Genomic DNA, 18085 nt, shown 5'->3' on the forward strand with positions numbered 1-18085 from the left:
GGGGGGGCATGGGTGTGTGTGTGGGGGGAGGTGGTGTGTGTGGGGGAGAGGTTGTATCTGGGTGGGACATGGGTGGGGGTGTGGGGGGGACATGGGTGTGTGTGTAGGTAGCTGTGTCTGGGGAGACATGGGTGTTTATGTGGGGGAGAGGTTGTGTGTGGGGGGACATGGGTGCATGTGTGTAGGTGTTATGTCTAGGGGGACATGGATATGTGTGTGTGGGGTGGTTTGTGTGTGTGTGTACAGCTTTTCCGTGTGTATTAGAGAGGTCCTGTGGTTGTGTTGGTGTGACGGAGGTTGTGTGTGTGAATGAGGGTGTGGGTGGTCGATGAGAGGGTGGGTGTGTGCGAGACAGTGTGGAGTGGGTGTGCATGTAGCTGGTTGTGTGTAGGGTGAACATGGGTTTATGTGGTTGCGTGTGCACTTGGGAGGTGTGGGCTGTGTGCATGAGGGGTGCGCTTATGCACACATGTAGGGTTATATGTGCATGTGTGTGCATGCATGTAGGGTTGTGTGTGTATGTGCACATGTAGGATTGTGTGTGTGTGTGAGGGTGTGTGCACACATGTAGGATTGTGTGTGCATGTGTGTATATGCACACAGGTGGGGTTGTGTGTGAGTGAGGTCTCCCGCTATGCACAAGGCCCCTTTCCGACTTACCCCACAGCCTCCCTCCGAAGCCAGTGAGATCTGGGGGTGCCCAGCGCCAGGCCATTGTGCAGGATCAGGTCCCAAGCGACTGACCGACTCCTGCACACCCGGTGTTTCCCCTTAGCGCCTGCTGGGCTCATTACGAACCACGGGGGGCCGGCCGCCCCCAGGGCTGCTCCGTGTGGTTTTGACCAAGGACACGCTCAGGCGCGCGGCCGCAATGGTGGGTCGGTCACTGCTCAGGCCCGGGTGACCAATCAGTCGGCGTTGGGTGTCCCGGGCATCAGGGGAACCCAGGAGACAAAAGCCCAAGGCCCTGACCACCAGGGGGCACTGAACCTGCCATGGCATTTTCCTCTGAATGCTCCAAGGTTCTGCAGATTCTGCCTCTAATTCAGGGGTGAGAAAACTACGGCCCGCGAGCCGCATCCAGCCCATCAGCTGTTTTAATCCGGCCCTTGAGCTTCTGCTGGGGAATGGGGTCTGGGGCTTGCCCTGCTCCGCATGGCTCCCAAAAGCAGCAGCATGTCTCCCCTCCGGCTCCTATGCGTAGGGGCAGCCAGAGGGCTCCATGCGCTGCCCCCCGCCCCAAGCACCACCCCCGCAGCTCCTATTGGCTGGGAACCATGGCCAATGGGAGCTGCAGGGGCGGCACCTGCAGATGGGGCAGCACGCAGAGCCACCTGGCCGCACCTCCGCATAGGAGCCGGCTGGAAGGGGGACATGCTGCTGCTTCCAGGAGCTTCTTGGGGTAAACTCAGCCCAGAGCCTGCACCCCTGAGTGCCCCCACTGTGCCCCAACCCCAGCCCAGAGACCCCTCCCGCCCTCCGTACCCTTCATCCCCAGCCCCACCCCAGAGCCCGCACCTCCAGCCGGAGTCCTCACCCCCTCCCACACACCAACCCCAATTTCGTGAGCATTCATGGCCCTCCATATAATTTCCATACCCTGATGTGGCCCTTGGGCCAAAACATTTGCCGACCCCCGATCTAATTCCTTCTGCAGTTCAGTCATCCCTCCTGAGCTGCATGGTATTATGAATTTCTTCGGAAGGTGTCACCATCACCTGGGCATCAGTCCCACCACGTAGGGCTCAGAGGGACGAGCAGCCTGCTGTGCTCTCTCTTCCCTCCCTCCACAGGCTGAGCGGTTTGCCTACCGTAGATAGAGTCAGCGACTAGGGGTACGTAGGCATCGGCCTTCCTGCTGGAAGCACCCTGCCCTTGTAGGAGAAGGTTCCGTAGATGGTTATGTGCTGCTGCTGCCGGGTCCTTCCCCAGAGGTGCAGGATGGCTGCATTTCAGTGGATCATTTGTTTCAGTGCGATCCAGTAGACAAGGCGCTGGGAATGGAAGTCGGGGAACTGGGTCGCTGCTTCACCTGGCCAGGTCACTTGGCCACTCTGTGCCTCAGTTTCCCTATCTGTGCTATCTCTAGAAGGAAACAAAGTTTCAAAGCTTCCCACCTAAGCTGCCGAGCCGGTAAATGGCTGCTTTGCTCTTACCTGTGTTGCCAGCCAGCCGGTGGGTATTCCAGAAGGCAGGTCTGGTGTGGGCACGCACCGACAGCAGTTTGCAGCCAGTTGCTAAGCTGGGATGCTGGAAAATGGGGCCTTGGCACAAGCATCTGGAGCCCAACAGAGCCAATTCCACAACAAAGGGAGGGTGATCTTGTGGCTCGGACAGTGAAGTGGGGGCTTGGGAGGTCTGGGTGTGATTCCCGGCTCTGCCACAGATTTCCTGGGTGGCCTTGGGCAAGTCACTCACACCTAGATCCTCAACGATATTGAGGCACCTAACTCCCCCTGAAATCAATGGGCCTTTAAGGATCTGGGTCTTGCTCGCCCAGTGCCTCAGGTGGGCTAATCACCTACACAAGGTGCCCTGAGGCTACGGTGATGGGCACCAGAGGGAGGCCAGTTACTGACTCAGGCAGCAGTGGGCCTGGCGTGGAGCGCTGCGAGCTGAGCTCTTCTCTTCTTGCCTTTCCCAGGGTGTCGATCCGCAGCTACCCGTCCGAGAGCAGCGGCCACAGCACGGCCTCGCCCCCGCGGCCCTCGCCCGAGTCCAGCTCCCAGGCGCCGTCGGCACACAGCAGCTACCAAAACGCCTCACCGGCGTCCTTCAGCCACGGCGGCTACGCAAGCCCCGAGTACCCCGACGGCCGAGCCGGCGCGAGGCCGCAGCCCCAGGTCAGCGTGGTGGGTGTTCACGTCCTGCCGGGGAGCCCCCATACCCTTCACAGGACAGTGGCCACCAACACGCCGCCAAGCCCCGGTTTCGGGCGAAGAGCACTCGATCCCGGCACAGCGGCCGCTCCCGGGAGCCCCAGCCTGGGCAGGCACATCGTGTACGGCTATTCCACCCCGGAGGAGCAGCGTCCCACGCTGTCCCGGCAGAGCAGCGCCTCGGGGTACCAGCCCCCCTCCACCCCGTCGTTCCCCGTCTCCCCGGCCTACTATCCCGGCCTGAGCAGCCCGCAGTCCTCCTCCCCGGACTCCGCCACCTACCGGCAGGGCAGCCCCACGCCGCAGCCGGTGCTGCCCGAGAAAAGGAGGATGTCGGCCGGGGAGCGGTCCAACAGCCTGCCTAACTACGCCACGGTGAATGGCAAGGTGTCCTCGCCCGTCTCCAGCGGCATGTCCAGCCCCTGCAGCGGGAGCAGCGTGGCCTACCCACACACCCTGCCTGACTTCTCCAAACTCTCGCTGCCAGGTAGGGGCTCGCCCATCGCCGAGTGGGAACCCTGGAGCATGGGGCACCTGGGGGCAGGCGGGGCGGAGCCCTGCGGTGCTGGAGGACACCCTCTCTCCAGAGGCGAAGTGCTCTCCAGCCAGACCGCGCTGTCCTCACAGCCTGCTTCAGAGCGGACTCCCCTGAGGGCATCTCCTCCATCAAACGGCCTCCCCTGAATGATCAAATGGATCTTGGGTTTTCCCTCAGCCAGGCATTTGATGGCACCTGCCATCACCAGTGGGTCTGAGCCTGAGTATAAATCCCGAGGTCCTGGCTCAGTTCTCACTCGGGCAGAGCTCCCGTTAGTTAGCTGAGGAAGTACATTAGGGTTGAGACCCTGGAGAGTGTCTGATGTACTTAGGATCCTGTCAGCCCCTCAGCACACTGCTCCCTCCTCGCTCTCTTAAGATTGCGCAGAATGGGCCCACGCCGCTATGATCCCCGGGCACTTGTCCAGCACCCTCTGCCTGCAGGGGCTAGGTTATCTCCTGCTCGCTGCACTCCTTCACCAGGAACGCTTGGACAGCTATTACTGTGGTCTCAGTGCTACTGTCCTGCCTACCACTGCTCTGTGAGCCTGTCTTCGGTACAACCTCCTGCATGCATGTGCCCTGCAGGTCCCAGAGCTGCTGGGAATGGTAGGGGTTGCGTATCTGCTTTGATTTACTTCCGACATCAGGATATATATATATATATATAGGAGTCACCACTGGTGCCCGGATCCACCCCCCTCTTTTCCTCCTTCTAAAATTAGCTGTCAGAATCAAAACAGGGAAATACAGAGCTAGCATCAAAGGAGAAACCACCGTACGGTTTATGTCAAAAACACAACAGCTTGCACAGAGTGAGGTCAGAGCACCTCGCTCTGATACATCCCTTTGGCTGGCCGCCTGCGGTGCAGAGCTGAACCCAGCGCTCTCTGGATAAGTATTGTGTAGAGGGGCACAGTCTGCTGCCTCCTGTTCTGTGGGAAATGTATTGACCTGCGTAGTTACAGGTGACCCCTCACCTGGTGGGGCCCAGCATAGATCCCCTGAAATCGGTGCAGCTAAGAGCTGGTCCTGTGTTTCTAGATGACCAGCACGTAGTGTCCTGGGCCATAAGCCATCTGGTCTCAGCACGTCTGACAGGTTAGTCCAGGGGTGGCCAACCTGGGGCTCCGGCGCCGCATGCGGCTCGTCAGAAGTTAATATGCGGCTCCGTGTACAGGCCCCGACTCCGGGGCTGGAGCCACAGGCGCCAACTTTCCAATGTGCCGGGGGGTGCTCACTGCTCAGCCCCTGGCTCTGCCACAGGCTCTGCCCCCCTCCACCCCTTCCCACCCCTCCCCTGAGCCTGCCGTGCCCTCACTCCTCCCCCTCCCCCCCAGAGCCTCCTGCACGCCACGAAACAGCTGATTGTGGTGGGCAGGAGGCACGGAGAGGGAGGGGGAGGCGCTGATCGGCGGGGCTGCCGGCGGGAGGCACTGGCGGAGGGAGGGGGGGAGCTGGTGGGGAGTGTGTGGGGTGGGGAGCCGCTGATGTATTACTGTGGCTCTTTGGCAATGAACATTGGTAAATTCTGGCTCCTTCTCAGGCTCAGGTTGGCCACCCCTGGGTTAGTGTGTTACCATGTATGTCCCTGATCCTTCAAACTCTTGAGCACATGCTTAATTCTCAGCATATGAGTATCCCCATCAAGGCGGAAGCCTGTGCGTAAGTGTTCGCCGGCTCAGGGAAGAGGGGCGCCCTTGTGAGCTCTAGATGGAATTAGAGGTGGGGTCAGGATATTTACAAGGGTTAAAGGAAGATTAAGACATTTATACTTTCCTGTCCTGTTCTCTGGGAGGGCTGCACCTTGAGATCCCTCTGGATTGTGAATCTGGAGCGGCTATAAACATGTCTCGAATGCGTCCCTTGATTGTTCCTCTCTTTCCCCGCTCTCAGACAGCAGCCCCGAGACCCGGGCCAGCGTGAAGTTTGTCCAGGACACCTCCAAGTATTGGTACAAGCCGGAGATTTCCAGGGAGCAGGGTGAGTAGCCAAGCAGCAGCGGGGGCGGGGGACACGGACGGGAATTGGGAATCTGTGTGCAGGCACGTGCTGGCTCTGAGAACCGCGGGGGTTATCTCGGTCCTGGCTCATTGTGCCCACATCCCGGTATTATGGCAGGATCCTGCCTGCGCTGTCCCTGGTAGATGGGCGTCTGTATCGTGCCGTGGTTCTCTCCAGGGAGCCCGTCTGCCCAGGGCGGTTGTATCTGCACATTGTGGCTGCTTGGGTGACTCTGGACATTTGGGGTGATCTGCATAACCCACTCGTGGCCGTGTAACCTTTCCACCACTGCAGCCACAGAGTCCAGGAGGGTAAGGCCAGAAGCGTCTGCCAGGCCATCTAGCCTGGCCTCCCGTCTCACAGGGCACCAGCACCGCCCGGCCACCAGGGTTAGACCCACGTAGCCGCAAGAGACCCCACCGTTGTGTGCCGCAGGCAGGCCCGAGTGCACCAGGGGCAATGGCAGGGGATGGATCCACACCCCATGCTGCAGAGAAGGTGAAATGGCCCCCCCACTCCCCCACAAGTCCCTGGCAATCTGACCTGAGGGAAAATTACTTCCCGATCTCACTCCTGTGTCTGGGCTTAGCTCTTCCCCTCCTCCCCGCCAGCAGCCAATCACCGACCCTCTTGGCGGTGCTGGAGCTGTCACTGATCCAGTGCAGTGTTCCCGACCCGTCTCAGCCCTCTGCTCCGTCCTGAGAGCCAAGTGGGCATTGTTAACTCGCATTCTCCCCACATTGCTGCGAGCCAGCCTGCAACACCCCCCAACTGCCCTGCTCCCGAGAGCTTGTCCCTGCAGAGGGATAGCGAGTGGCCAGGGCTTGTCTCTTCCCGCTGGCAATGTTGCCAGTGTTTGCATTCGGCTAGGGATCTCGGCTTCCCTGCAGCAGAGAAATGACCTCCCGGTCTGTGACCAGCCCTGCTCCCAAGGGAACCTCTGCTGCAGGCTCAGGAAAGAGGAGACAATGGGGCTGCCTGAGGAAGCGGCTGCTTGGGAAAAGGTTGTGGGTCGGTGGCAGGTAATGGGAGAGAGGAAGGCTGGTTTGGCCCGTACTCTAGGCCCCAGGAAACCCGGGTTCAGTTCCTTGCTGTGCCACAGACACTCTGTGGGACCTTGGGCAAGTCATCAAATCCCAGGACTGTAGGGTGGGAGGGTCCTCAAGTCCAGCCTGGTAGGACCACAGAGACCTAGACCATCCCTGACAGGGGTTTGTCCAACTTGGCCTTAAAAGCCTCCTGTGACAGGGATCCCACAACCTCCCTGGGAAGCTGATTCGGAGCCACCCTCACCATGAGAGAGTTTTTCCTAGTAACTAACCTAACTAACAGATTAAGCCCATTACCGCTTCTCTCATTTTCAAAAGGAATTTAGGCACATAGGCGCCTAAATCCTGTCGCCCATCAATCTGTTTTAGGCTCGTAAGTGCCTAAATCCCTTTTGAAAATGAGGTGTGGGTTCCTAAGTCAGTTAGGCATTGCCAGACTGAGCACAGTGCTGCCTGCATACCTTTACAAACCTGGGCCGCCTCGTGTGTGTGCCTCAGTTGCCCGTGTGTACATGGGCACTGCCCCACCTCTCAGGATAAATACGGTAAAGACTGTCAGGTGCTCTGATACGCTGGCGAGGGGCCAGCTAAGCACCTGAGATACACAGGACAGGATGATGAGGAAGCCGGCAGGAAGGGCCTTGGATAGGGTGAAGCTACAAGGTTTGTCTCTGGATGCAAATTTCAGCCCTTCAGGCCGGGCCCATCTTGCCGTCTGCTGGTGTGTTGGAAGCTGCAGTGTTCCCCAGGCTCACAGTCTGCCTGGAGGAAGGGTGAGGCCGGGGCCCTCAACCTTTCCAGATGACTGACCCCCTTTCAGGAGGCTGATTTGTCTGATGCACCCCAAGTTACACCTCCCTTCCAAACAACATGCTGACAAAATCTGACCTAAAACTACCGAAGTGTCACCACGCACCAGTGCGGACAAATCGCTTCCTTTCTCATTTTTACCTTATTATAAAAGAACTCAACTGGGATATAAACCCTGTACTGACATTTCAGTGTACGGTGGATAGAGCAGTATAAACAAGTCATTGTCTGTATGAAATTTTAATTTGTCCTGACTTCGCTAGTGCCTTTTCTGTAACCTGTCATACAACGAGGCAAATATCGAGAGGGGTTGATGTACCCCCGGAAGACCTCCGCGTACCCTCAGGCGTACGTGTACCCCTGGTTGAGAACCACTGGCTTAGGCTGCCAGCTGGGATAAAAAGCCACTGTCTGTGTGTCAGTGCATTTGCTCGATCCCTTCCGATCCCCCTTGGGAGAGTTCAGCGCCTCCTTATGCCGGGGCAGGACCCCTCTGACATGGCAGAGATCTTGGAGTGTTAATTACTCCTGCTGAGCTGTATTGTGGCAGTGCGCAGACACCACTGTCCAGGATCCAGGCCCCCATGGTGCTAGGCTCTGTCCAGGTGTATGACGAACGGCAGTCCCTGGCCCAGAGACAATCCGAGTATGCGATGAGAGGTCCTGGGACGGGGGTGGCACAAGGTGCAGATTGGTGCATTTTAAGGCCAAAGCAGGCCACTGGGATCCTAGAATCCTAGAATATCAGGGTTGGAAGGGACCTCAGGAGGTATCTAGTCCAACCCCCTGCTCAAAGCAGGACCAATCCCCAACTAAATCATCCCAGCCAGGGCTTTGTCAAGCCGGGCCTTAAAAACCTCTAAGGATGGAGATTCCACCACCTCCCTAGGGAACCCATTCCAGTGCTTCACCACCCTCCTAGTGAAACAGTTTTTCCTAATATCCAACCTAAACCTCCCCCACTGCAACTTGAGACCATTGCTCCTTGTTCTGTCATCTGGTACCACTGAGAACAGTCTAGATCCATCCTCTTTGGAACCCCCTTCAGGTAGTTGAAAGCAGCTATCAAATCCCCCCTCACTCTTCTCTTCTGCAGACTAAACAATCCCAGTTCCCTCAGCCTCTCCTCATCAGTCATGTGCTCCAGCCCCCTCATCATTTTTGTTGCCCTCCGCTGGACTCTCTCCAATTTTTCCACATCCCTCTTGTAGTGTGGGGCCCCAAACTGGACACAGGACTCCAGATGAGGCCTCACCAATCCTCTTGTCTGATCTGACAATTATAAGAAGTAGCAGCCACAACACACCAGCTGCCTGGCCACCGCCAGGTTCATTTGCCCTAAGGCCGGTTGCATTGACATGTGGGAGCCCAAACCCCTCAGCCCCACAACCTGGCCCAGAACCACCTTTATTGCCTCATTCTGTCTGTCGTTCCTTCCCCGCCCCCCTTGGCTGATGACGCAAAGGACAATATCCCCACTGAGAAAAACAGGAGGTGATCTCGGACAGGGGGCTGGGAGTCAGGGCACCTGGGTTCTCTCCCTGACTCGCTACGTGCGACCCGAGATTGGTGACGTTGTTTCCCAGTTCCCCTTCTCTGCAGACTGGAAAATGATAATACTACTGACCTCACTGGGAGGTGAATTTAATTTGCAGCTAATTAACATTTGTAAAGCACTGGCACTGGTGGCAGTACTTAACACGCTCAAACGGTACCAGATCTCACAGCCCACTGGCCCCAGGAGGTTGGTGGGTGATTCTGATGATCTCCCTGCTACAAGGAGAAACTGAGGCACAAGGAGAAACTGAGGGCACATTGTCACATCTTGGGGGATGGTAACGCTAGGAGCCCATCTCTGTAACAGGCCCGTGCAGGGCCGCCATTCAGACTGCCTGCACACAGTGAGAGCTGGCAAGAACGCTGGAGTGCTGCCCCCGCTGCCCATCCTGTCCGTGGTATTGTCCCCTTCACCCTTTGCTTGGATCCAGCCGTTGTCTCTTGTCTTATGGCTGGCTTGGAAGCAGGAGCCGAATTTTTGTTCTGTATGTACCGCACCACGCACTGGGATCCTGGCCAGGACGCAGGCACCTAGGTGCTACAGTCAATATCAATAATAAATAAGAACAACACCTCTGCAGGTGCCAAGACACTATGGTGATGGTCGCCACTTACTACAGAGCGGGATGGGGGGAGGGGGATGCTTAATGAGAAATCAAGTGACGTGTCCAAAGGAGAGGACAGATCTGAGCCCAGCAGCGTCTGGCTCCCAAGTCTGTGCCTCGCCCATTGTAGAGACAAGGTGGGGGAGGTGACCTCTTTTATTGGGTTGTCTTCTGTTGGAGAGAGACAAGCTTTCAAGCCAGGCAGGGAAAGGGACTCCCAGTGTCCCAGCTAAAGGCAAGGCGGAACGGGTAGTTTAGCATAAGTAGTCAGCACATATTGTAAGGAACCATTCAAGGCAGAGTGGCCCGTTAACACCCCTGCAGTCATAGGACATAAAAGGTGGGGACAGTGGATTTCGGATGGTTGTAATAAACCCCAAATCCAGCATCTCTGTTCAGTCCGTGGTTTTTAGTGGCTTGCAGAGTTATGAACTGAAGATCGCAGGCTTGTCTTTAAAAGCGTTGTGCGGGTTTCCTTCGAGGGCGGAGAGGTCAGTTCTAGAGCAATTGCTTTGTGAAAAGTCTTCGCCCGCAGGTGATAGGGTGGGCTGGTCTTTTATCAGTTTCCTGTGCGAGTTCATTCGAGAGCGCGGTGATTCTCTGGTTTCACCCACATGGTTATTGGGTGGGGTGCAGCACATGTGGGACCCATGGATCTTGAAAGGCGTATTGTGCGGGGCGTCAGTCGGTTTTATGGCTGCGGGTTTTGTATCTGCTGGTCTGGCGGGGTCTGGTGCCGTTTGAGTTGGTGTGCCCTGGTCTGTGGGGCGCTTGCTTCTGCTGATGAGTGTGGAGAGGTTGGAGGGTTGTTATCAGCTCAGAAGTGGGGGGTTGGGAAAGATTTCTTTCAGGATGGGGTCCCCCCTTGAGTCTGGGTTGTGGTTGGTCCCCTGGAAATTATCACCTCCCCCATCTTGTGTCTCTCATGTCCTGAGACCAACATGGCTCCAGCTACACTGCATAACTCGCCCAGTGTAGCCTTCTGCCTTTCCCGGGGCAGCTGCTCCCTGCTCGGAGGCGCGATCGGGGTCTCACTGCACGTCCTGACTCCTGCGCTACTCTCCCTCCCCAGCCATCACACTGCTGAAGGACAGGGAGCCTGGAGCCTTCATTATCCGAGACAGCCACTCCTTCCGGGGAGCCTACGGGCTGGCCATGAAAGTGGCCTCTCCGCCTCCCACCATCCTGCAGCAGAACAAGAAAGGTATTGTCGCCCGCCCCCGCGTGCCAGCCCCAGGGAGCACCCGGCACTTCCCCGCCATTGTTCGGGGCAGCGGAACGCAGCTGGGTATGTGCTGAGGCAGCAGGAACCCGCCTGCTTTGCAGGGCGTTTAACTCTCAGCCAGCCTGAGCCGAAGCCCGTGGGAGCCTTTTCAGTGAGCCTAGATGCAGGCCGAGGGTTGCCGGCAGAGCGTGTCTCTGTGCCCCCGTTGGCATGGGCCCCTTTCTCTCTGCTGCTGCCCTCTCTGCACTGGGGTGGGGTGACTAGATAGAAAGTCTGAAAAATTGGGACGGGGGTGGAGGGTAATAGGCACCTAAGCCCCAAATATCGGGACTGACCCTATAAAATGGGGACATCTGGTCACCCTACACTGGGGATTAAGTGTCTGGTCCCAAGTGCCCCCTGGGCTGTAGCCTGCCTGTCTAGAATAGTGTTCTGTGGGCCGGGCTCCCCTCCCACCTACCCCAGTGCAAACTGGAGTGACCCCAGTGGAGTCAGCCCAGACGTGCGCCCTGGGGCCTGGAGCTCAGAACCTGCCTCGTTCATGCAGCCTGTGGGGGGGATTTGAAAGGAGGCCCCCAGCTGGCTGCTGACTCTCTCCCGGGCCGAGCTGCACCAGCTGGGATTCCTCCGCTCGCCGCTCGGCTCGCTCTGGAACCAGCCTGCTCGCCCACGGGGCACGTGGGCTCTGCTCTCGCTCCCCAGAGCCTGGAGCCTGGGTCACCCAGCGGGCACTGAGGGGTGGGGCGGGCAAGAGGGCTGTTCTCCAGAGCCCGCTGTCCTGGGGGGCGCAAGGGGGTTGGTTTCAGGAGGGGCTGGGAGCCTGGAGTGACGTCGCCCTCTCTCCCCCCAGGAGATATAACCAACGAGCTGGTGAGGCATTTCCTGATTGAGACCAGCCCGCGGGGGGTGAAGCTAAAAGGATGCCCCAACGAGCCCAACTTTGGTAAGTGGCAACGAACCTCTCCTGGCCCGTTCAGTGCCCTGTGGCAGCGACGCCCCCTTGTGGGGAGTAAGCGGTATTGATAGGCATCGCCATAGGCATGACTGGATTTGGGGTCTCCTGTGGGCATTTGGAACAGAGGCCAAAAAGCATCTCCCGGACACTGACACACGTGTGCACTCACACACGCACACACCCTCCAAACACAGACACAAGCTAGCCAGGAGTTTGGCAACCAGACATCCAGGAATGACAATAAAGCTGGGTCCTCTCTTAGGGTGGACATATTCCTGGAGGTTTCATCACATGACGTAATCTTTAATTCAAGGTTAAGCCTTAAATCCTAGAGGGTTGGCAGCCCTATCCTCTGTGCTTGGGGTGTGCAAACATCATTCCCTTTTAGATCAAAAGGAGCTGGAGGAAAATCCAATATACAGTAGAACCTCAGAGCTACGAACACCAGAGTTACAAACCCAACCACACGCCTCATTTGGAACTGGAAGTGCGCAATCAGGCAGCAGCAGAGAGGAAAAAAAATACAGTACAGTGCTGTGTTAAATGTAAACTACTAAAAAAATCAAGGGAAAGCAGCATTTTTCTTCTGCCCAGTAAAGTTTCAAAGCTGTATTGTCAATGTTCAGTAGTAAACGTTTGAAAGAACCACCACAATGTTTTGTAGAGTTACGAACATTTCAGCATTACAAACAATCTCCGTTCCCGAGGCGTCCTTAAGTCTGAGGTTCCACTGTGTTAATAACGGTTGCCTTCCGTGTCGCGATACAAACACTGCTGATGATTAAATCTAAAAGCACGGTCATAAATCCAGCTCCTCTGCCAGTTCTGATGCTCTTTACATTTTTTGCACTCGGTCCAGGCACCAAAAGTAGTCAGGTCAGTGTCACTCTCTGCTTATGATCAGTTTCACTAGGGGGGTCTGGTTCCCTAGCTCCAGGCTGTTGTGTTAACGGGCCAGATCTTCAATGGGTGGGAGCTGGCAGAGCTCCATCGACTTGCGCTCCGCCACTGACTCCTTGTTTCACCTTGCCTGCATCACTTAATATTTCTGTGCCTCAGTTTCCCCATCTGGAAGAAGGGGCTGATAACAAGGCCTCACCTCACAGGTGTGTGGGAAGGATGCATTAGCCATTCTCTGTGCTAGGAATGTGAGACACGCTAGACCTGGTGTGCGAGGGGAGGGTACCTGGAGCCTGTGCAAAGCCAGAGACAGTCCCAATCCCTGTGCCCTGGGGAACACAGGAAATTCTCCATCTCTCTGGGGTGGAAAGAGGGCAGGGAAAAGGCCAGGCCATCCCCCTACCCCCCGCACTCCATGGAACTCTGCCCCCGGCTCAGAGCTGGCTTTGAATGCCAACATCTCCCGGCTGTTTACAAGGCCTGTGTATTGGTCTTGCTAGCGGGTTTCCCTTGTCCCCTTTGCACAGGAGAGAGGAGAGTTTGCTGACGGGTAGGGAAAGGTGCTGGCTCCCTGGGCTCTGGAGATGGGATTGCTGTGCGCTGCCAGTGCAGGATGTTTGTATGACCCTTCTCCGGACCCGAGGAGAGCCACAGTCACTGATAGGCTCCAGCTGCTGCTTGGACTCAGGACAGGGCTGGAGAGAGACTGATCCCCCTGTAAACTAGCGCCGAGAGGGGTGACATTCAGGGTCCAATGACCCTAACCCAGAAAGCCGGTGACCCTCATCCGCCCATGGAAATGTCACAGCTGGGTTTGAGGAGACGAGGCTGAGACGGGGCTGGATTTACCCTCCCCCGGCCTCGCCCTGGGCGGGGCTCCTACCGAAAGGCAGGAGAACAAGGAACAACAGTGAACTCCAGGCCATGGGGAGGTGGGAGACACTGGAAAACACAGAGCCGGTCTGGTTCCCTGAGCATCCCCCTTACTCAAGCAGCGCCAGTGAAGTCACCGGGGCTACGCAGGCCTAAGGGGATCCTGGGCCAAAGTGAGCAGGTGGAGAAGCTAGTGGATGGCTCGTTAGCTGATGGGGAAGGAACGCCCCCACTCTAATGCACTGACCGTGTTCCTGTGGGGCTCTCTCCCCAGGATGCCTGTCGGCTCTGGTGTACCAGCACTCCATCATCCCGCTGGCCTTGCCCTGCCAGCTGGTCATTCCCGACCGAGGTAGGAGGCACGGGGCATGGGGGATGCGCCGGGGCTGGGGCTGGCTGGATTTTTGACCCTGCTCAGCACCGAAGGGCGGGACTGGAAAGCTTTATAAGATCCCACCTTGTGTCCCCACAAGATCCCACTGTGTCTTGCCCCGGAGATGTTCCGGATTCGGTTCCTTCTTTACTTCTCTGCCAGGACCCAAGCTCAGCAGTCCCCTGGCAGAAGCCAGGTGTGTCAAGTAATATGTTCAGGACCCGTCCATCTCATTAGTATTATCCGTGTTACCATGGGGCCTAGGAGGAGTCCTGGAGCAGGACTGCAGCTCCTAGGGTAATGGATGGATGGTTAAGACAGAACAAATCCTGCATCTTGGCAGGGGGTTAGGCCCCCCCAACCCTATGGGTCTCTGGCTCTGTGAGTCTGTGACCAGGACCCCATTGTTCTTGGCTCTGTACAAACCCAGAACAGAAAGCGCTTACAACCCCGCTTTGGGATCAGGTCCCTCAGCCCCCGGGTCCAAACTCCCCCAGCCCCTGGGAAAGCTCTGAACACGATGGAATGACTTAGACTGAGAGGGCATCCGATTCAGATTCCCATGGAGACACGCCCAGTGCGTACGGCTCCTCGGTGGCATTGTTCCTCCGTCACACCGTCGCCTCTGCAGATCCCCACCGCAGGAGTGAGTCGCTGGAGCCCCAGCCGGTCCCCTGCTGCGCCTATTCCCAGATCGCCACTCGGGGAGGAGTCACCGTCCTTCCGTTTCCCTTTTTTTTTAGATCCCACGGACAAAACGAAAGAGGCGGCCTCAGCCGCCAACTCGGCGACAGACCTGCTGAAGCAGGGAGCTGGTGAGTGGCTGCGACGTGACGGGGAAGGTTGCAGGTGGGCGTGCATGCGGGAGGGAGCTCCGCCTGCATCAGGACACCTTTCGGCAGGCGTCCGCCTCTGCTGCCTCCTTCATTTTACCCGCTGTGTGACCCCGGCGCACTTGGCTCGCTCTCGGAGATGTAGGCTTCAGAAGCAGAGCGGGGGCGCTTAGAGCCCCCGGGGGAGCCCTGGATTCCAACCGGACAGCCCCCAGGCCATGCTGGCCCCTGCGCCTGCACCGATGAGGCAGCTCACAGGCGTTAGTTTAGGTTAAGAAAGATTCAGAAATAGGGAGCCATTGGAAGGGCAGCAGGCGCCATGCTGGAATTGCATAGCCGGGGTTTGGCTTCCTCAACGTTACGCTGAACGTAGGCGATGTTCAGATATACTGGGTGGGAGGGTGGTCTGGGAGCTAGGACTCCTGGGTTCTTTTCCTGGCTTGGTGAAGGAACGTGATCTAATAGTTAAAGCAGGGCACGGGGAGCCAGGGCTCCTGGGTTCTCCTCCTGGCTCGGTGAAGGAACGTGATCTAATAGTTAAAGCAGGGCACGGGGAGCCAGGACTCTTGGGTTCTGCTCCCAGTGGTGCCGCAGCCTGGCCATGTAGCTTCCCCTCTCTGTGCCTCAGCGTCTGGGGGATGAGGCTGTTTCCCTTCCAGGTGGGGCGGTGAGGCTCCAGGAATGACTGTGAGGAGCGGTTCCAAAAAGCTGCTCCTCATCATTAGAGATGGGCCCAGGCCCCGCCACAGGGATCCAGAGCCTGTTCCGGGCTCCCCGCGGACACACACTCGGCTCTTGATCCCAGCTCGTAGCCCTCCCTGCTGTTCCGGTCCTGGGTTCCCCCGAGACAGGACTCTGCTGATGCCCCGGCCTGGGTCCCGCCCCCATAGCTCTGCCTCCGTCCTGACCCTCAGCCATCCTGAGCTGCCACCCCCAGCTCGGCCGTGCCCCTCGCTTTGACCCACTGCCTGCTGCCACCTTAGCCGCAGATTCCTCACGCAGAGAGCTCTGCCGGGCCCCTCCGTCTTGACCCCCAGCCCCCCCACTTTCTCGTCCAGCCCGGGGCGCTGCTGAGAGCCAGTGTTTTAGGGTTTGGGACATGCTCAACCAGGCACCAAGCCACAAACCTCCCATTCCCTCATGATCTGAGCTGGGGACTGGAAGCGGGTGGGGGTCTTGAGACAAGAGAGCCGACACTCTGCCCCCCACCGGAGCTCACCTCCCGAGGTGGAGGACAAGAGCCAAGCGTGAGCTGGCCCCCGTGTGGGGCCTGGCGGCCCAGCGGGGCAGGTAACCCAGTGCCATTTGCACCCCGTCCCCTCATGCCCACTGTGTTTCCCTTCCAGCCTGTAACGTGCTCTTCATCAACTCGGTGGAGATGGAGTCGCTGACGGGCCCGCAGGCCATCGCCAAAGCCATCAGCGAGACGCTGGCCCTGGCGCCCACGCCCTCCGCCACCATCGTGCACTTCAAAGTCTCCGTGCAGGGAATCACCTTGACGGACAACCAGAGAAAGTAAGAGCCCCGCCTGGGCCCGGCTCCCGCAGGGGCCATGTCGCGCCGGGACGCCCAGGCGCCGAGCACAGACAGGTCACCGCGGAACGAGCTGCGGTGGGGCTGGGTGAACAGGTAGGGCGGCGGCTGGCCACCCCCAGAACTGGCTGTCAGGAGAGGGCCGGACCGGAGGCCTGTGAAGAATAGCCAGGATCTTGGAAGGAGCTGAGGCCTGGGGGGGGGGAGCATTGCCCAATGGTTAGTGTGCGAGTCAGGGAGTTGGGAAACCCAGGTTCAATTCCCGGCTCTGTATGTGACCTGGGGCAAGTCAGCTCCTCTCGGCGTCTCAGCTCCCGCTGGATACAATGGGGGTGGGTGCGCTGTCCCACCTCCCACGGGTGTAGGTGGATAAATGCACTGGAACTCATGAGACATTCAGATACCCTGGTAGCAGGGGGTCAAGGAAGTACCATAGATTCCTGCAGTGAGGGGGTCAGCTGGACTGCGGTTGGGATACAGTGTCTGTGGCCATTTAACCACAACTCTCAGGAGCATTTTTGAGGCAAACGGGGTTTCTGTGTCTGAACAGACAGAGACAGAGCTGACTGGAGTCTCATTTACATGAGAAACGGGGTCCGATCCAGACTTGATTTCAGTGCCCACCCCAGGAGAGTCGCTGGGCTTTGCTTTGGGTCCAGCTGTCTCTTTTTGGATGGTCTATTGAAGGGAGCGTTTGGAGCGATTCGTCTTTTAAAAAGGCCCGGGCTGTACTGGCCCTGTCACGGTGGCAGGTGGGGCATTGCCGTGGGAAATGGAGGATTTGATTCCCAGTCCTGGCTGCTCTCAGCCATGCTGCTGGGAAGGGTGCATGCACCGGGGAAGCGAGTGCTTGGCATGCAGAGAATGCTGCCTGGGGAACAGGCTCTTGGAAGGATCATCACGTACCTGGATGCTCCCAGGACGGGCCCAGTTTGCTCAGGTCTGACCCACCTCTTGCTGTCAGCTACCAGGACAACGAAAGGCTCCTTGCCCCCATCCCTATTTCAGGTACGGCAAGGCAAAGTCACCGCGTCACGCGTTCACCCGGCGCCGCTGCCTCCGCACCGGCTGGGATTGCCTGGCCGTGTGAGGATGCAACCTCTTGTTAACGCCACAAGGAGAAGAGCCGTCGGGGCAGGAGAAGAGCCGTCGGGGCGGGGCTCCATGCGGGATGCAGAGCCTAGGGGCTGATCTTACGCGCTCACCGTGGCCTCTGCTTGTGTTTCAGATTGTTCTTCAGACGCCATTATCCCCTCAGCACCGTCACCTACTGCGACCTGGACCCCCAGGAACGAAAGTAAGTGCCGTCGCCGGAGGTCCCTGCGTGGGAATGGGGTTAGAGAAAGAATCCCTCTCCCTAGGGTCTGTGTGCGGGTCAACGCCTTCGCTAACCACACCCAGCTTGCTTTTGAGGAGGAAAAAGGCTTGATCCTTTGAAATCCAAAGGCAGCCGGCAGCCTGCAAGGGAGGGGCCACCAACCCCTGGGAGAATGAGCAGCGGCTGGGCAATCCGTCTACGCCAGCTGGCTGTAATGGGTCGTTCCTGCTCCGTGCTGCCAAGAAAGGCGACATCCCCCTACTCTCGGGTCTCTGGCGAGATCTCCTGCGGGGAAATCCCTAGCGACGCGGTGGATTCTCCACCACTTGGAGTTTTTAAGTCAAGACTGGGTGTCTCTCTTGCTCTCGCCCAGTTCTGGGCTGGATGCAGGATCCTTGAGGGAGGTTTTCTGGCCTTGCTATGCCGGAAGCCAGGCCAGATGAAAGTAATGGGCCCTTCCGGCTTTAAAAGCTATGAACATTCCTTCCCAACCGTCAATTGGTGCTCGCGAGCGGGAAACGCTAGAGTTAAGTATCCAAGCCCGTTTCCACCCTAGGATGCTCTTGGGGGCCCTGCAGGATATGGTCACGGCCAGATACTGCAGCCAGGCACGATGCGCCTAACTCAGGCAGCA

General features: G+C 58.0%; 1 protein-coding gene across 11 annotated transcripts in view; it reads left to right on the top strand.

Annotated features, from left to right (window-relative positions):
- TNS1 (tensin 1) overlaps positions 1-18085 on the top strand; it is a 267429-nt gene that overhangs the window by 239165 nt on the left and 10179 nt on the right. For all 11 annotated transcript variants that reach the window (XM_045031936.1, XM_045031937.1, XM_045031938.1 and 8 more), the window contains 8 exons: positions 2645-3366; positions 5313-5399; positions 10514-10645; positions 11517-11609; positions 13669-13746; positions 14511-14582; positions 15947-16115; positions 17362-17430. In XM_045031936.1, the coding sequence (XP_044887871.1) occupies positions 2645-3366; positions 5313-5399; positions 10514-10645; positions 11517-11609; positions 13669-13746; positions 14511-14582; positions 15947-16115; positions 17362-17430 (1422 nt within the window). The remainder of the gene's footprint in view (positions 1-2644; positions 3367-5312; positions 5400-10513; positions 10646-11516; positions 11610-13668; positions 13747-14510; positions 14583-15946; positions 16116-17361; positions 17431-18085) is intronic.

The sequence above is a fragment of the Mauremys mutica genome, chromosome 10 (assembly GCF_020497125.1).
Source record: "Mauremys mutica isolate MM-2020 ecotype Southern chromosome 10, ASM2049712v1, whole genome shotgun sequence".
NCBI lineage: Eukaryota > Metazoa > Chordata > Testudines > Geoemydidae > Mauremys > Mauremys mutica.